This window comes from Zootoca vivipara, chromosome 16 (genome assembly GCF_963506605.1).
Source record: "Zootoca vivipara chromosome 16, rZooViv1.1, whole genome shotgun sequence".
NCBI classification, from domain to species: Eukaryota; Metazoa; Chordata; class Lepidosauria; order Squamata; family Lacertidae; genus Zootoca; species Zootoca vivipara.
Genome location: NC_083291.1, coordinates 32,521,605 through 32,537,596, shown reverse-complemented (window position 1 = coordinate 32,537,596; position 15,992 = coordinate 32,521,605). Strand labels below are relative to the sequence as shown.

The 15,992-nt window shown below is 49.9% G+C and overlaps 1 protein-coding gene across 1 annotated transcript in view; it reads right to left on the bottom strand.

Moving 5' to 3' along the window:
- The window catches only part of PLPPR2 (phospholipid phosphatase related 2), a 35,989-nt gene that overhangs the window by 13,840 nt on the left and 6,157 nt on the right, over positions 1-15,992 (bottom strand). Inside the window, exons 3-5 of the mRNA XM_060268755.1 lie at positions 13,041-13,161; positions 4,867-5,123; positions 77-253 (exon numbers count right to left, since the gene is read on the bottom strand). Coding sequence (XP_060124738.1) covers positions 77-253; positions 4,867-5,123; positions 13,041-13,161 — 555 coding nt within the window. The remainder of the gene's footprint in view (positions 1-76; positions 254-4,866; positions 5,124-13,040; positions 13,162-15,992) is intronic.

Below are 15,992 nucleotides of genomic sequence, written 5' to 3'. Positions count from 1 at the left end.
CCCACGTCCTGTGCGGAAGCCCCGCCTCCCCCAGTCTGCCTTCAGTCTTGCCCACGACAGACACACCATCACTTACCAGGAAGGCAGCAATGGCCCCACCGGTGAGGAACCCCGCCAGCACATCGGACCAGTGGTTCCGATACTCCGCAACGCGAACCACACCCACCAGGAAAGCAGGGCACAACAGAGCCAGGCACAGGGAAGGCTTGGCCAGGCGAGAGCCCTTCAGCTGGAAGACCAGGGTCACGTACATCTGCAGGGGGAGAGAGGTGCAACAGAGGGTCACAGTCGGAGGCTGGCAATGGGGGCAATGAGGGCAGTTGCTTAGGGGCTCCCAGTACGTTTCCGAGCACAATTCAAAGTGTTGGTGCTGACCTTTAAAGCCCTAAACAGTCTCGGCCCAGTATACCTGAAGGAGCGTCTCCACCCCCATTGTTTAGCCCGGACACCGAGATCCAGCGCCGAGGGCCTTCTGGCAGTTCCCTCACTGCGAGAAGCAAAGCTACAGGGAACCAGGCAGAGGGCCTTCTCGGTAGTGGCGCCCACCCTGTGGAATGCCCTCCTATCAGATGTCTGACTTTTAGAAGACATCTGAAGGCAGCCTTGTTTAGGGAAGTTTTAGTGTGACATTTTAATCTTTGTTGGAAGCCACCCAGAGTGGCTGGGGAGGCCCAGCCGGATGGGCGGGGTACAATTAAATTAATAATAATAATAATAATAATAATAATAATAATAATAATACAGTGGAACCTTGGTTTACGCCTACCTCCATTTACAAAAACCTTCGCTTACGAACATCGTAGACCCAGAAGTGTTTACATCTGGGTTCCGCGGTGTCAGATGCGCAGACGCGGTGTGCGCAGCTCGCGCATGTGCAGAAGCGATCTGCGCAGCGTGTGCGTGCGCAGAAGCGCTCTATCAGCACTTCGCGCACGCACAGAAGCGTGCCTTCGGCGAGCAAATGCCTCGGCGAGCGAACGCCTCCACGGAACAGATTGCGTTTGCAAACTGAGGTGCCACTGTAATAATAATAATAATAAGTCTTCCTTGGAGGGCGTTAGGAATGCATAACAGAGTCGCGGGCATTGCAGGATGCACAGCTATTATGTTGTGGTATTTTAAAAATGTAAATAAAAAAGGCGGGTTTACAGTTCTTATTACAAATACGCTGTATTGTGGCGCTTCCAGAGAGGCAGCAGTCAACTGCAGAGTCCTGATTCATTCCCCACCCCACCCCCTGCCTCGACTTACCACTGAAATGGGCCTTAGAGCAACCAGCAGTTTCCTACATTCCTGTAGCTACTGCCACCACATTTCTTCAAGACCTGTGAGCAGGTGCGTCAGCTAGTGGGGGCCAAGATACTTTGCCCCTCCCTCCCGAAGTTCTTAAGGAGGGAGCCGGGTCCCCTCAGTATTGAGCAGCGATGTGGCACATGTTGCATCAGTGCATCACACTACGTGGTGTGTGTGAAATCAGTGCATTGCATGATGTGTCGTGTGACATCAGACATCAGATCGCTCAATAGTGGAGGCAAGTCAGCATTCCTGCCCCCGACCACTGTACCTCCTCCTTAATTCACTCAGCAGGGCCTTCTGCCCCTAGTCCTACAGGACCCTCATAAAAGTGCGTGGTCCAAACTAGCGCACCAAAAACTCCTTTCCTGCGGACTCCATCCGCATCAGCTCCTTATGATGGGCCTTACCAATGCAAAAAGGCTAATTGGACAGCGCCTCAAGGACCCTGAGCAACAGAACAACCTGGCCATCATAAAGAAATCCTGCCCTTGGTTTGCCTTCTTTTCCCCCCTCCCAGCTGGAACCCCTGTCACGCTATCTGTATAAATTAACCATCTCTAAATTCAGATGTGCTTTTACTTTGGCCAAATTGGATGTGCTGCCCTCCGCCGTACTCGAGGGCAGATTTCAAAAGATTCCAGCGGAAAACCGACTCTGCCCCTGTGGAATTGGCAACACGGAAACAGTGGTTCACATCCTTCTGTCGTGTCCCCTCTATAAAGACTTGCAGCTCGATCTCATTACACCACTACTCATAACTATCCCAGGCCGCTCAATTGAGGCCACATTGTTCTTTCTTCTATCAGATCAAAATGACCTGAGAACAACAAAAGTTGTCAGACTCATCAAGGGTGCAATGAGACTAAGGGCTACCTTTTAAACGATAATCATAGTCATATGGCTGATCCTTTTATCCATGTTGTTTTTAATTGTATATTGCATGTATTCTGTTGCTATGGCTGTCAGCTATGCAAATAAAGCTTATTGATTGATTGATACACACACACACACACACACACACACACACACACACACACACACACACACCAATGGAAAGCTGAGTACACACAGCACTGCAGCACTGCTTTAACCCCAACTGAAACAGTGTGCCCCATATCAGTTCTCCTGTGGGGGGGGGGCTAACCAGCCCACATATTGGGGGTTGGGAAAGGTTCTCTGCCAGGTCGGTTTAGCCAGCGGTACATCTGTGGTGCTGTGGGTTGAACCACAGAGCCTAGGGCTTGCCGATCAGAAGGTCAGCAGTTTGAATCCCCGCCACGGGTGAGCTCCCGTTGCTCGGTCCCTGCTCCTGCCCACCTAGCAGTTCAAAAGCAAGCAGTGCAAGTAGATAAATAGGTACTGCTCTGGCGGGAAGGTAAACGGCGTTTCCGTGCGCTGCTCTGGTTCGCCAGAAGCGGCTTAGTCATGTTGGCCACATGACCTGGAAGCTGTACGCCGGCTCCCTCGGGCAATAAAGTGAGATGAGTGCTGCAACCCCAGAGTCGGTCACGACTGGACCTAATGGTCAGGGGTCCCTTTACCCTTTGCCTTTACATCTGTGTATGTACGTCTTTCCTCCTGCGAGACTCGGCTGCTTTGTTCTCTTGTGTCTAGAGCTGGTTGTTCAGCTTATTAATCATGTTAATAATGAAAATCTTAATAATGAAAATCTTAATGATAATAAATCTTAATAATGAAAATCTTAATGGTAATAAATCTTAATAATGAAAATCTTAATAATAATAAATCTTAATAATGAAACCAGCGAATGCACAAAGCCATTAGATAATCAAGCAGCTTTCTGCAGCGCTGCATGTTCTGAATTGCACTGTGTTTTATATGCAGGAAGAAGCCTAACAGGAAAGCTGGCTCTGCAGCCCAGCCCAGGATAGAGGCTGTTCTCACCATCATTTGGTCCCTTCCAGGTCTTTGATATGATGAATTTCTCCCTCCTTCGCAGCTGACACCTATTGCTTGCCCCAAGACATTTTGCTGCCCAAGGCAGAGCCTATGTATCTTCTCTCTCTCTCCCTCTCTCTTACACACACACACACACACACAAGCAAACACAGGCAAACACTTTGAAAAGTCTCGTTCGATATGCAGATATTAAGGGCTCATCCACACTTCTGCTTGTCCCTTGCCTAGAAAGCACAGGTCTGGGCAGTTTTCTGGTCCAGGCAATTTTGCCTTTGCTCTGTCGCTTTCCCCTGGAAATCCTCTCTCTAGAACAAGCAGCGTTCTGCAGAAAACCAATTGCCATTGGTTCCAATTCAGTAATGGAGCAAATGGATGTTTGGATGAGCCTTTATTCCTGCCCTTATGTATTCCCACCCCATAGCAGATTGCTGCCACCACCGCAGCTAAAGTCTTTCTTGCTGATCCTGGGTGTCCCCCAGATGTTGTTGGAGAGGCAAAGGGAAATTATTTAGGAACATAGAAACAAACTCGCCTGCTGGATCAGGCCAATGACCAGCATCCTGTTCTCACAGTGGCCAACCAGATACGACTTGTGGGGAACCAGCGAGGGGAACACGAGCACAAGAGCCCTCTCCCATCCCATGGTTTACAGCAGGCATCCCCAAACTTCGGCCCTCCAGATGTTTTGGACTACAATTCCCATCTTCCCCGGCCACTGGTCTTGTTAGCTAGGGATCATGGGAATTGTAGGCCAAAACATCTGGAGGCCCGCAGTTTGGGGATGCCTGGTTTACAGCTACAGGTATCTGGAAGCGTGCTTGCCTTCAACTGTGGAGGTAGACCATTCGGTCCTCTCCATCTGGAAAGAGAGTAGGTTCTCTGCTCAGATCAGGTGACACTTTGTGACACTGCTGAGCCACCCAACTCATTTCTTTTCTGAGCCTTGATAGCAAAAGGCCCACTTTCCTCCCCTCTTTTTTCCTTCATGCCCATCAGAAGGCAGCCCAGCCCCCCTAAGGAGCCCACTTTGGGGTGGGGCAAGCAAAATCCAGAGCTGTCTGGCATCCCTTGCGATCGTAGGTCAGGGTTTCCCTTGGGCTGCCATACGTCCAGATTTCCCTGGACATTATCGGGATTTCGAAGGCCGAAATGACGTTTGGGAGGGCATTTCCGAAATGTGGCACTTTGTCCTGGATTTTAGGCAAGTCAATTGAAAAATTGTGGTTTGGGGGACGGTTTTGTTAAAACAAAAAAGCTGTACAACTTTTGGGTTTTCCTTAAAAAAAAAACACAACAATTTTGGGGTCTTTCAGCGTGTCCTGGATTTTACTTTTTGAAATAAGGCAACCCTAGTTTCCCCAAACTTGAGTCTCCAGCTATTTTTGGACTACAACTCCCATCATCCCTAGCTAGCAGGAGCAGTGGCCGGGGAGATGATGGGACTTGTAGTCCAAAACCAGCTGGAGACCCAAGTTTGGGAAAACTTGGTGTAGGTGGCCTTTGAAAGGTTGGGCCCCGCAGTCACCTCCACCACACCCAACATGTCCTTGTGGGAAGAGCTCGGCGCTTTCTTCATACCGCTGCCACTTCAGTTCCCTCCTCACTCCGACACCCATCTCCCCGGCCCCTCCGCCCACCAGAGCCTCGTACCACAGTATACGCCACAGCGTAAGCGCTGAGAGCAGCATCCTTGGAGGGGAAGGCCTTGCGGGCGGCAGTGACCAGGACGGGGTTGCCCGTGCAGGCGGCCTTGTCCGTGACGTAGAAGGTGCCTGGTGGCAGCTGGCAGCCGAGGGCAGTGTAGTTGGGTCGACACACCGACAGGAAGTGTGGAGTCTGGTTGCCGGTCACCACCTGGCCAGCGTTGGCAAAGATAGTGGTAGTGAAGAGGCCAAACGAATAAATGCCTGTGGGAAAGTAAAAGGCAAGAAAAGGGCTGAAAGGAAGGAGGTGAGCAGCTGGAGGTGGCGAAGATGGGGCTTGTAAAAGATATATCGTCCAAAACTGGTTTGAATTCCATATCGTGATATCGGTTTCATAATTTTTCGCCTGGCAGCAGTGCCGGATTTACGTATAAGCTAAACAAGCTGTAGCTTAGGGCCCCACTCTCTTGCCCCGCCCCCCAAATTAAAGAAATAAAAACCTGGATGTACATTTCCAAAATATAAGATTAAAAAATAAAATAAAACCTACTACAGCAACAGTGTTTTGTGTTGTGTAGGCTCCTGCGATGTAAGTAATGGGCCCTGCCTGCTAGCCTGCTCCCTAAAATACCACTGGTTTACTCATTTTTATATATCGTGTTTCTCTGAAAATAAGACACCGTCTTATATTTAAAGGTAAAGGTAAAGGGACCCCTGACCATTAGGTCCAGTCGTGACCGACTCTGGGGTTGCGGCGCTCATCTCGCATTATTGGCCGAGGGAGCCGGCGTATAGCTTCCAGGTCATGTGGCCAGCATGACAAAGCCGCTTCTGGCGAACCAGAGCAGCACATGGAAACGCCGTTTACCTTCCCGCTGTAGCGGTTCCTATTTATCTACTTGCATTTTGACGTGCTTTCGAACTGCTAGGTTGGCAGGAGCTGGGACCAAGCAACGGGAGCTCACCCCGTCACAGGGATTCGAACCGCCGACCTTCTGATCAGCAAGCCCTAAGCTCAGTAGTTTAACCACAGCGCCACCTGGGTCCCTTATTTTCAGGGGATGTCTTGGTTTTTCCCCCTCCGCCTGCTGCTGCGGCCAGCATTGCTGCTGCACCTATCACTATGTCTTATTTTCAGGGTATGGCTTATATTCCTTGAATGCTTAAAAATCCTGCTATGGCTTATTTTATGGCTATGCCTTATTTTCGGAGAAACAGGGTAGAGGGTGCCTACATTCTGCTATTTATAATTATTAGTAATTTGCATCATATATTTACACCTATTTTATTTCATGTTATAGCAAGTTTCTAGAGACTAGATTATGAGTCTTTGTAAATTGTGTTTCTAAAGGAATTTTACAAACACACAAATGCCATTGTGTTTGCATTATTAAGTTTGTTATGAATAAAAAAAATCATTGTAAGTTAGAGCTTAATAATTATTTCACTATGAATATAGGTAAAGGTAAAGGTGCCCCTGACCATCAGGTCCAGTCGTGTCCGACTCTGGGGTTGCGGCGCTCATCTCGCTCTATAGGCCGAGGGAGCCGGCGTTTGTCCGCAGACAGCTTCTGGGGCCTTGTGGCCAGCATGACAAAGCTGCTTCTGGTGAACCAGAGCAGCACACGGAAACGCCGTTTACCTTCCTGCTGTAGTGGTACCTATTTATCTACTTGCACTTTGATGTGCTTTCGAACTGCTAGGTGGGCAGGAGCTAGGACCGAGCAACGGGAGCTTACCCCGTTGCAGGGATTCGAACCGCCAACCTTCTGATCAGCAAGCCCTAGATTCTGTGGTTTAACCCACAGCGCCACCTGGGTCCCTATGAATATACTTCTTCACTATGAATATACTTCTTCTTAATTGCATTTCACTATTAATATACTTCATCTTAATTGTATTTCAGTTCAACAATTACTTTGATAAAATACATATTTTGTTATGTGCAAATGGCTTTAGATACCTATTAGGTCCATATAGCATATATTCAACATACACAAAAACAGTGACAATTTGTTGCTGACAAAGGACAGCTGGACATATAAAGGGTCCCATTACCTTCAGTAGCTCACGGCCTCATCAGACCTAAACCCAGCCCTTCCTGGCAGTAAATCGTGAATCATCGTGTATGTGTGTGCTATGCAAAAATCACAATGTGGGCAAAACCATGAAGCCAGCCAATGTGCCTCTTGATTCCTGCAGCTCCCATTCATTCTGCTGGCTCAGCTCTCCCCTGCCTCAAGCAGGCGGCAATGAACCACAAGAGCAAAATTCACGATGCAGGAAAAACTGTGAGGCCAGCCAATGCCTCTAAATAGCTCCTTCCTTATTTCAGACACCATGATATACCTGTATATCGCAATGTTTAGCTGGCGATATACTGCGATGTTGAAAACCAGCTATCGCCCAGTCCTAGTGTGCATTGTGTGTGGAACGTAGTGAGCTTTGTATCTGCAGAATGTCTGCTTTGCAGAGAACTGTGGCAAGTGCAAAAAAACAACAACATCCTATTGAAGCTAAAGCTGCCACAAGAGGATGGAAACTTTGGGGTCATCCACACTTTCATTTGTCCTATGATTTCATGTCACGGGTCCAAGAGGAATATATATATATATTGTCCTGCTGCTTTCCCCACAAAACCTTGTTGTTTACTGTCAAATTGGAACAAACGCCAATCGGGTTTTCTATTCCAATTCAGAAGTAAACAGCTCCTTTTCCTGGGGAAAGGGGTGGGACAAAAACAAAAAAACCTCTCGGATCTGTGATTTGAAAACACTTGAACAGAAGTGGAGATAGGCCCTTTGCTTCAGTGTTTGAAATATACTCGGAGTCAAGAGTGAATTTCATGCTCTTTATTCAGCTCATAGTCATCAAGGAGGAGAAGAGAAGACGAATGGCTCTTTTCCCAAAACCATCTGCTTATATACATTATTTACACAATGGGCCTTGCGTGATTGGCTACTTCAGGGCTACACCTGTGGGCCAATTATATTGTGGATTGACTTTTGCCTGCAGCCTGATTGGCTGCTCCTACAGGCCAATCAGGTAGCAGATTCACTTCTGCCAGCCGCCTGATTGGCTGCTCCAGCAGGCCAATCAGGTTGCGGATTCACTTCCACCTGGAGTTGGATTGGGTAGCTCCCGCTGATTCTGAATCCTATTGTTCTAGGATTCAGCTCAGTACATAACACCCCTCCCCTCTAAGTTCCAGTCCTGCCCGGGAAGTTGCATTCGTAGTCCCCAAGGTCTGCTGGCCGCCTCCGTGTGCGTTGTGGCCTGGGGTGTTCCTTGGTCAGGGGTTCTGGTTCTGGCTCGTGTTCCGAGGCTGCTGGCTGTGCCGGGGCTGTCTGGTCTGGCGCCGCTGAACCACTAGGTTGTAGCTCTGGTTCCGGTGTCCTTCCAGCCTCGGGGCGCCCCTCTGTGCCTACTGCTTCTGCTTCCTCTGCCCACCCCTCTCGCTCTACAGGCCTCACTGCCCTGCTGTCCCCTTGGGACCCCTCTGTCCCGCTCTCCTCCCGGGTTCCTCCTGGGAATCGTCGCCGTATCTGGTCGCAGTGGCGGCGCCAACATTGCCCCCCTTCCGTTAGTACCTCGTACGACACGGGACCGGTCACCTTGGTGACTGTGGCGGGTACCCATGCTGGGCCTGCCCCAAAATTCTTTGCATACACTGGGTCCTGGGCCACAAATGTCCGGGGGTTCCTGCCTTTCCCCACCACTACCTCATCCTGAGCTCTGTCGGGGTGAAGTCGGTCCAGTCTAGTTGCAAGGCGCCGGCCCATTAGTAATTCAGCTGGGCTCCGGCCCGTCGTTGTGCTTGGGGTGCTGTGCTGTGCTAGAAGAAATGCGGCAAGGCGGTATTCCCAGTCCCCTTGTGTCATGCGGCGGAGGCTGTCCTTGGTGGTCCGCACCATGCGCTCCGCTTGGCCATTGGTGGCAGGGTGGAATGGTGCTGAGCGGATGTGGCGGATGGCGTTCTGCGCTGTGAAGGTCTGGAACTCCTCTGACGTGAATGCGGTTCCATTGTCCGAGACGAGGGTGTCAGGGAGCCCGTGGGTCGCAAACAGCTTACGTAGTACCCGGATGGCTGCCGCCGTAGAAGTGGATGGTACCAGTGCGACCTCCAGCCATTTGGTGTAGGAATCCACCACTATGAAGAATGTTTTTCCCTGGAAGGGGCCAGCGAAGTCCACGTGCAAGCGTGACCATGGATGTCGGGCGGACTCCCAGGGCTGGACTGGGGCCCTTGGGGGATCCGGGCGGGATTCTTGGCAGGTCTGGCAGTGTTGGACCCAGGCCTCTATCTCTCTGTCAATCCCCGGCCACCACACATAACTCCTGGCAAGGGCCTTCATCCTCACTACCCCTGGGTGTGTCTCGTGTAGGGCTGTGAGGACCCTTTTGCGGAGGGGCTGGGGAACAACAACCCTGCTTCCCCATAACAGGCACCCCTTGTGGGCCGACAGTTCATGTTTGCGGTTTGTGTAGCCAGCGAATTCTGGCCCGGGGCTGCTGCTGGGCCATCCTCGCCACACCCAGTCCAGGACCCGGGAGATGACCCTATCTTTTGTGGAATGGTGCGCAACTTCTTGTGCCTGAATGGGTCGGTCGGGAAGCAGCTCCAGGGTCATAACCTCTTGCGCAGGCGCTGGGTCGGGGCCTGTTTCTGGTAGTGGTAGCCTGCTGAGGGCGTCTGCGTGGCCCATCGCCTTCCCAGGGCGGTGGATTAGTGCATACTGGTAGCCGGCAAGGAAAATTGACCACCTGAGGACACGTGGAGACAACACTTGGGGGGTCTGCTTCTCAGGGGCAAACAGGCCAAGCAACGGCTTGTGGTCAGTCACTATGGTAAAGGGCCGCCCGTACAAGAAATCATGGAATTTTTTTACGCCCTTCACGATTGCCAGACCCTCCTTGTCAATCTGTGAGTAGTTTCGTTCGGCTGCAGCAAGCGTCTGGGAGAAGTATGCCACCGGCACCTCTCTTCCATCCGGGAGTTGGTGTCCCAGGACAGCGCCGATGCCATAGGGAGAGGCGTCGCATGCCAGCACCACTGGCAGCCTCTCGTCGAAGTGTGCTAAGACCGAGTTCGAGACGAGCAAGTCCTTGACTGCCTGGAATGCGGCCCTTTGTCGCTGGCCCCACACCCAAGGGGCCCTTTTATCTAGGAGTCTGTGTAGGGGCTCCGCTACCGCTGCCTTATGGGGAAGGAAGGCATGGTAAAAGTTCAATAGTCCCAAGAATGACTGAAGTTCGGGCTTGCTCTTGGGCGCTGGGGCCTCACAAATGGCCCGTACCTTGTCACCGGTTGGATGGACCCCTTCTGCGTCCACCTTAAATCCCAGAAAGTCCACCTGCGGCACTCCCAGTAAACACTTTTCCCGCTTCACCTTGAGGCCCGCCGTCTGGAAACGGTGCAGGACGGAGCGGAGGCGGTCCTCAAATTCCTCTGGTGTGGGCCCGGCGATCAGTACATCATCGAAGAAGGGGGTGACACCAGGAATCCCTTTAAGGAGAGAGTCCATTAGATTCTGGAATATGCCTGGTGCCACGCTAACGCCAAATTGCAGCCGCTTTACTCTGAATGCCCCTCTGTGCGTCACAATCGTCTGAGCCTCTGCTGTGGCTTCGTCCACAGGCAACTGTTGATACGCTTGGGCCAAGTCCAGTTTGCCAAAGATTTTTGACCCAGCCAGGGTGGCGAGGACATGGCTGACCACTGGCACTGGGTATGCATGGGCCGTGAGAGCCTTGTTTATGGTGCATTTGTAGTCTGCACAGATGCGGACCGAACCGTTAGGCTTGACGGGTGTGACAATTGGAGTTTCCCAGGGGGCGTTGGGCACCGGCTCCAGCACTCCTTGCTCCACGAGCCGGTCCAATTCCTCGTCTATGCGGGGTTTCAGGGCAAACGGGACCCGGCGGGCCTTGTGCCTGATGGGTCGTACAGCGGGGTCTAGCTGTAGGGCAATGGGGGGTCCTGTGTATCGTCCCAGTGCCCCATCGAAAACCCCTGGAAACTCTTTGCATATGGCGTCCACGTCCACTTGTAAGCTAGTGCGGTTCACCCCAGTAACGGCTAGCCCCAGAGGTCCAAACCATGCCAGTCCCAGTAAGCTAACGTAGGGGCCCTTAACTACCAGCAAGTCCAATTGTTGCTTTCGCCCTCGATATTGCACCCTGAAGGTCCCCACCCCCATAGTAGGGACCTTACGTTTCTGGAAGTCCCGGAGGGTGAATGGGGCCGGCCTTAGTTTGGGACCCCCATTAGGGCACAGTTCCCTTAATGTTCGGGCCGAGATTATGGATAGAGTTGAACCCGTGTCCAGCTCCATGCGGCATGGGGCTCCCTCTATCTGTACCTCTATATAAATTTTCTCTGTGCTGGGATGGGGCAACTGGAATACCTGGTAGTCCGTGATCTCCGTCGAGTTGCCTTGGTGCATGGTGCCGTGTGACCTGGGGCTCCTGGGTCGGTCATCTGATGCTTGTCGACGGGTGAGTCGAGCCCGACACACCCGGGCGATGTGTCCCAATTTTCTGCACTGCCTGCACTCTGCGTTGCGGAAACGACAGGTCCTCCTCTCGTGGTTCTCCCCGCAGCTTGCACAGTTCCCTCCTTCTCGTCGAGGCTGCTGTGGTGTGTGTGCTGCTTGAGTGCGCCGCTGTACTCGGTGTACTTCTTCCCTGTCAGATTCGGATTCGTCGGTGAGGTCTTCGTGGTAGACCCTCGGTTGGGATGGCGGGGCCGGTCGTGCCTCTTGCGTTGACCTCTCGGCGGCTTCGGTTGCCAGGGCTTCCTCCAGAGCAATCTGGAACGTGAGGTCTTTTTTGGCGTAGAGGCGTCGTTGCAACATCTCGTCCCTCAGGCCACCGACGAGGCGGTCACGAAGCATGTTCTCCAATTCTGAGAAGTTGCATAACCGGGCGGCTTGGCGGAGGGAGGTCACAAACCCAGTTATGGTTTCCCCCGGGGCTTGCCGTTTTGCGTAGAAGGCATTTCGGCAAGCTACCACCGAGGGCTGTGGTGAGAAGTGCTCCTTCAGCCGTTCCATTATTGTTTTGTAAGAGACGGTAGCGACATCTCTAGGTGCAAGGAGAGCCCGGGCGATTTCAAACGTCTCCTCTCCACAGACGCTGAAGAATGTCGCCCTCTTCATGGCATCGTTGGTGACTTCTTTCGCTTGCAGGAGGAAGTTGAAACGGGCGGCGTACCCTTCCCAGTCTCCTGATGCTGGTTTGAATGGCGAGAAGCTGCTGTCGGTTGCCATTCTGGGTTCCTTGGGTCCTGGAGCTGAAGCCTGGATGCACGGTGCGATGCAGCGGTGCAGCAGGTGGCGGTGCTGCGGTGCAGTGCGTGGTGGCGGTCAGCTCAGCAGGATCCCACCTTCGTCGCCAGTGAAATATACTCGGAGTCAAGAGTGAATTTCATGCTCTTTATTCAGCTCATAGTCATCAAGGAGGAGAAGAGAAGACGAATGGCTCTTTTCCCAAAACCATCTGCTTATATACATTATTTACACAATGGGCCTTGCGTGATTGGCTACTTCAGGGCTACACCTGTGGGCCAATTATATTGTGGATTGACTTTTGCCTGCAGCCTGATTGGCTGCTCCTACAGGCCAATCAGGTAGCAGATTCACTTCTGCCAGCCGCCTGATTGGCTGCTCCAGCAGGCCAATCAGGTTGCGGATTCACTTCCACCTGGAGTTGGATTGGGTAGCTCCCGCTGATTCTGAATCCTATTGTTCTAGGATTCAGCTCAGTACATAACAGTGTTTATGTTAATTGATGACTGGGAGACTGGGCCTCTCTTAGAAACTGCCGGCATATTGCCAGATAACTTGCTTATCTGTCTCTCTGGGACCACAGAGAGAATAGTTCTTAGGTAAGAACCTAAAGAAAACTGGACTGCATTGCTAGTTGTTTAAGAGCAATGAGCTGATTTGTATTTTAGTTGGTTACCCTTTTTTGTAACCAGTTAAAAGATGGTTTGCTGTAAAACTTTGGAACTATATTTTTCTCAGCGTGGAGAGCTTATTGATCCATACTCTGCACAAGGTCCAGATCAGGGAATTCTGCTCACATAACTCTTAACAGGGTGGAGCTGAAAGTGAGGAGGGAATATTGGGAGTGACCTTGAGGCAAGGGAAGGAGGCCGGGTGGTAATCTTTCACTTACCCAGGAAACGGATGATGCGCCGTAGAAGGGGGTTGAAATAGCAACACTCTCCTGAGACGATTGTCTTCTCCTCGCGTCTCTCAGGCTGGAGGAAGAAGGCAGCCAGTTCCCCAACAAGAATCTGACGCAGGCAGGTGGTGGGTAAGAGAAAGAAGATCAGCTTTGGTCAAGTCAAGCCCAATTTATTAACCACTGGAGTGAGAAAGAATCTGTTTCTTTGAAAGTGCTTATGACACGGTGTTTACACTTGTGGGTCCAACACACTTATTTAGCAAGACGGGGCCTCACTCTTTATCGGGATATCCATTTCGGAGACCATAAATGGCTGAAACAAATAGATGGGCACTTGCTGCAGAAAAAGATGTGACTACCTAATTCTTGGGTTCCATGCTCACTGCAGATGGTGACAGCAGTCATGAAATTAAAAGACGCCTGCTTCTTGGGAGAAAAGCAATGACAAACCTAGACATGGTCTGAAGCTCAACATCAAAAAAACAAAGATCATGGCCACTTGTCCCATCACCTCCTGGCAAATAGAAGGGGAAGAAATGGAGGCAGTGAGAGATTTTACTTTCTTGGGCTCCTTGATCACTGCAGATGGTGACAGCAGTCACGAAATTAAAAGACGCCTGCTCCTTGGGAGAAAAGCAATGACAAACCTAGACAGCATCTTAAAAAGCAGAGATATCACCTTGCCGACAAAGGTCCGTATAGTTAAAGCTATGGTTTTCCCAGTAGTGATGTATGGAAGTGAGAGCTGGACCATAAGGAAGGCTGATCGCCGAAGAATTGATGCTTTTGAATTATGGTGCTGGAGGAGACTCTTGAGAGTCCCATGGACTGCAAGAAGATCAAACCAATCCATTCTGAAGGAAATCAGCCCTGAGTGCTCACTGGAAGGACAGGTCGTGAAGCTGAGGCTCCAATACTTTGGCCACCTCATGAGAAGAGAAGACTCCCTGGAAAAGACCCTGATGTTGGGAAAGATGGAGGGCACAAGAAGAAGGGGACGACAGAGGACGAGATGGTTGGACAGTGTTCTCGAAGCCACCAACATGAGTCTGACCAAACTGCGGGAGGCAGTGCAAGACAGGAGTGCCTGGCGTGCTCTGCTCCATGGGCTCACAAAGAGTCGGACACGACTAAACAATTAAACATCAACAACACCTAATTCTGCTCTTTGATTCTGGTCCCCAGCCGAGTTGACTTTAAGTCTGCTCCTGTCTGCAGAGATACTGTTATTGCTATTGAAACAAAATTAAAAAAAATCCTTCCAGCAGCACCTTAAAGACCAACTAAGTTTTTTATTTTGGTATGAGCTTTCGTGTGCATGCACACTTCTTCAGATACACTGAAATAGAAGTCCCCAGACACTTATATGTATGTATAACAATGTTATTGCTATTGTTATTAGCCTTTATTGGCACAAGATTAAGCAATAAAATCATAATCCAAAATACACACAATATAGAAAAGACTAGATAGCCACCATTGAGTAAATCAGGCAACTTTAGATTTAGGTTTAAAAATCTCGACTAAATACCCCGAAACAATCTTGGTTGTTTCCAGAGTATCATCCCTCAATAAATATTGGATTACAGACTCTTCGTAAATTGATATTTTAGGATGTAAGGAAGGCACAAGGAGATCTCTGCCAAGGGTGTTGAGAAGAGGGCAATCCAAAATTATGTGATGTATTGTATCTGGTGTTTTCTTATTACAGGAGCAGAATCTGTTCTGGAAGGAGATTTTTTGAAACTTTCCGAACTAAAAAGAAGAGGGGAATGCATTTAGATGAGCTAGCATAAAAGCTCTGCAATGTGATGACTAAATTATAAAAGTAATTTGGCATTACTCCATGGTGGGGATGCAATCCTAAGTAAGCAGATGAACATACAAAAGGCTGGGGGGGGTAGAGTTTTGGGATTTCATGGTCTAGCAGTCTCTGCTTGATGAGAAAGAAGATTTGTGACTCATCCAATAGGGAATCTATTGCAATCCCCATTTGCCCGAGTTTGAGGGTAATATCAGAAAACCATGTAAAATTGTGTGTATCTCTGCTACTAATCCTGACTTTTGTTACTTAGGATTTCTCCAGACATCCTTTTTAAATCTTCTATTACGCTCATGGTGGTATCGGAATAGTTATATGTGATCCTGCTTTCCATACTGTAAAATGACTATGAGAGGGTCTATTATCTCATTTCAAAAATAAAAAATTAAATAAACTGAATTGAACTGAATAATAATAAATCCACCGTCCCCCCCCTTTTAAATAAAATACAGTCGTACCTTGGTTCATGAACACCTTGCGAGTTGAACGTTTTGGCTCCCAAACGCTGCAAACCCGGAAGTGAGTGTTCTGGTTTCTGAACGTTCTTCAGAACCCAAATGTCTGATGCAGCTTCCGATTGGCTGCAGGAGCTTCCTGCAGCCAATCGGAAACCATGTCTTGGTTCCCGAACGTTTTGGAAGTCGAACAGAAAAATAAGGACTTGATCATCTGGAAGCATTCCCTAATGATAACAGCAGTATGTCGACGGAATGCATTACCTCGAGGAAGTAGCTGGATTTTTCATTTCCACTTTGGAAAATACCTGACAAGAATCTGATAGTGCTGGGATGGAAGTCTAGATAGGGTTTGGCATACGCCTGGATTTTCCTGGTATATGGAATACTGTAGTCAGTAGCAGTGTTCAGGTGGAAATCAGGAAAAACCGTCCGGGAAAATCCGGACATATGGCAGCCCATGTCGACAGTGCTGCTTTCCCATAAAAATAGCTCAAAAACTGCATTTTCAAAAGCGATGTTGGAAAAAAAAAAGTCTGGATTTTCACAGTTTGAAATATGCCAACGCTAGTCTAGCAGGCTTTCTAGAGCAGAACAAGAACTTACTGCATTCTAAAGGGCTTCCAGTCCACAAATGCTTTTGAACCCACATGGCAAGAATGC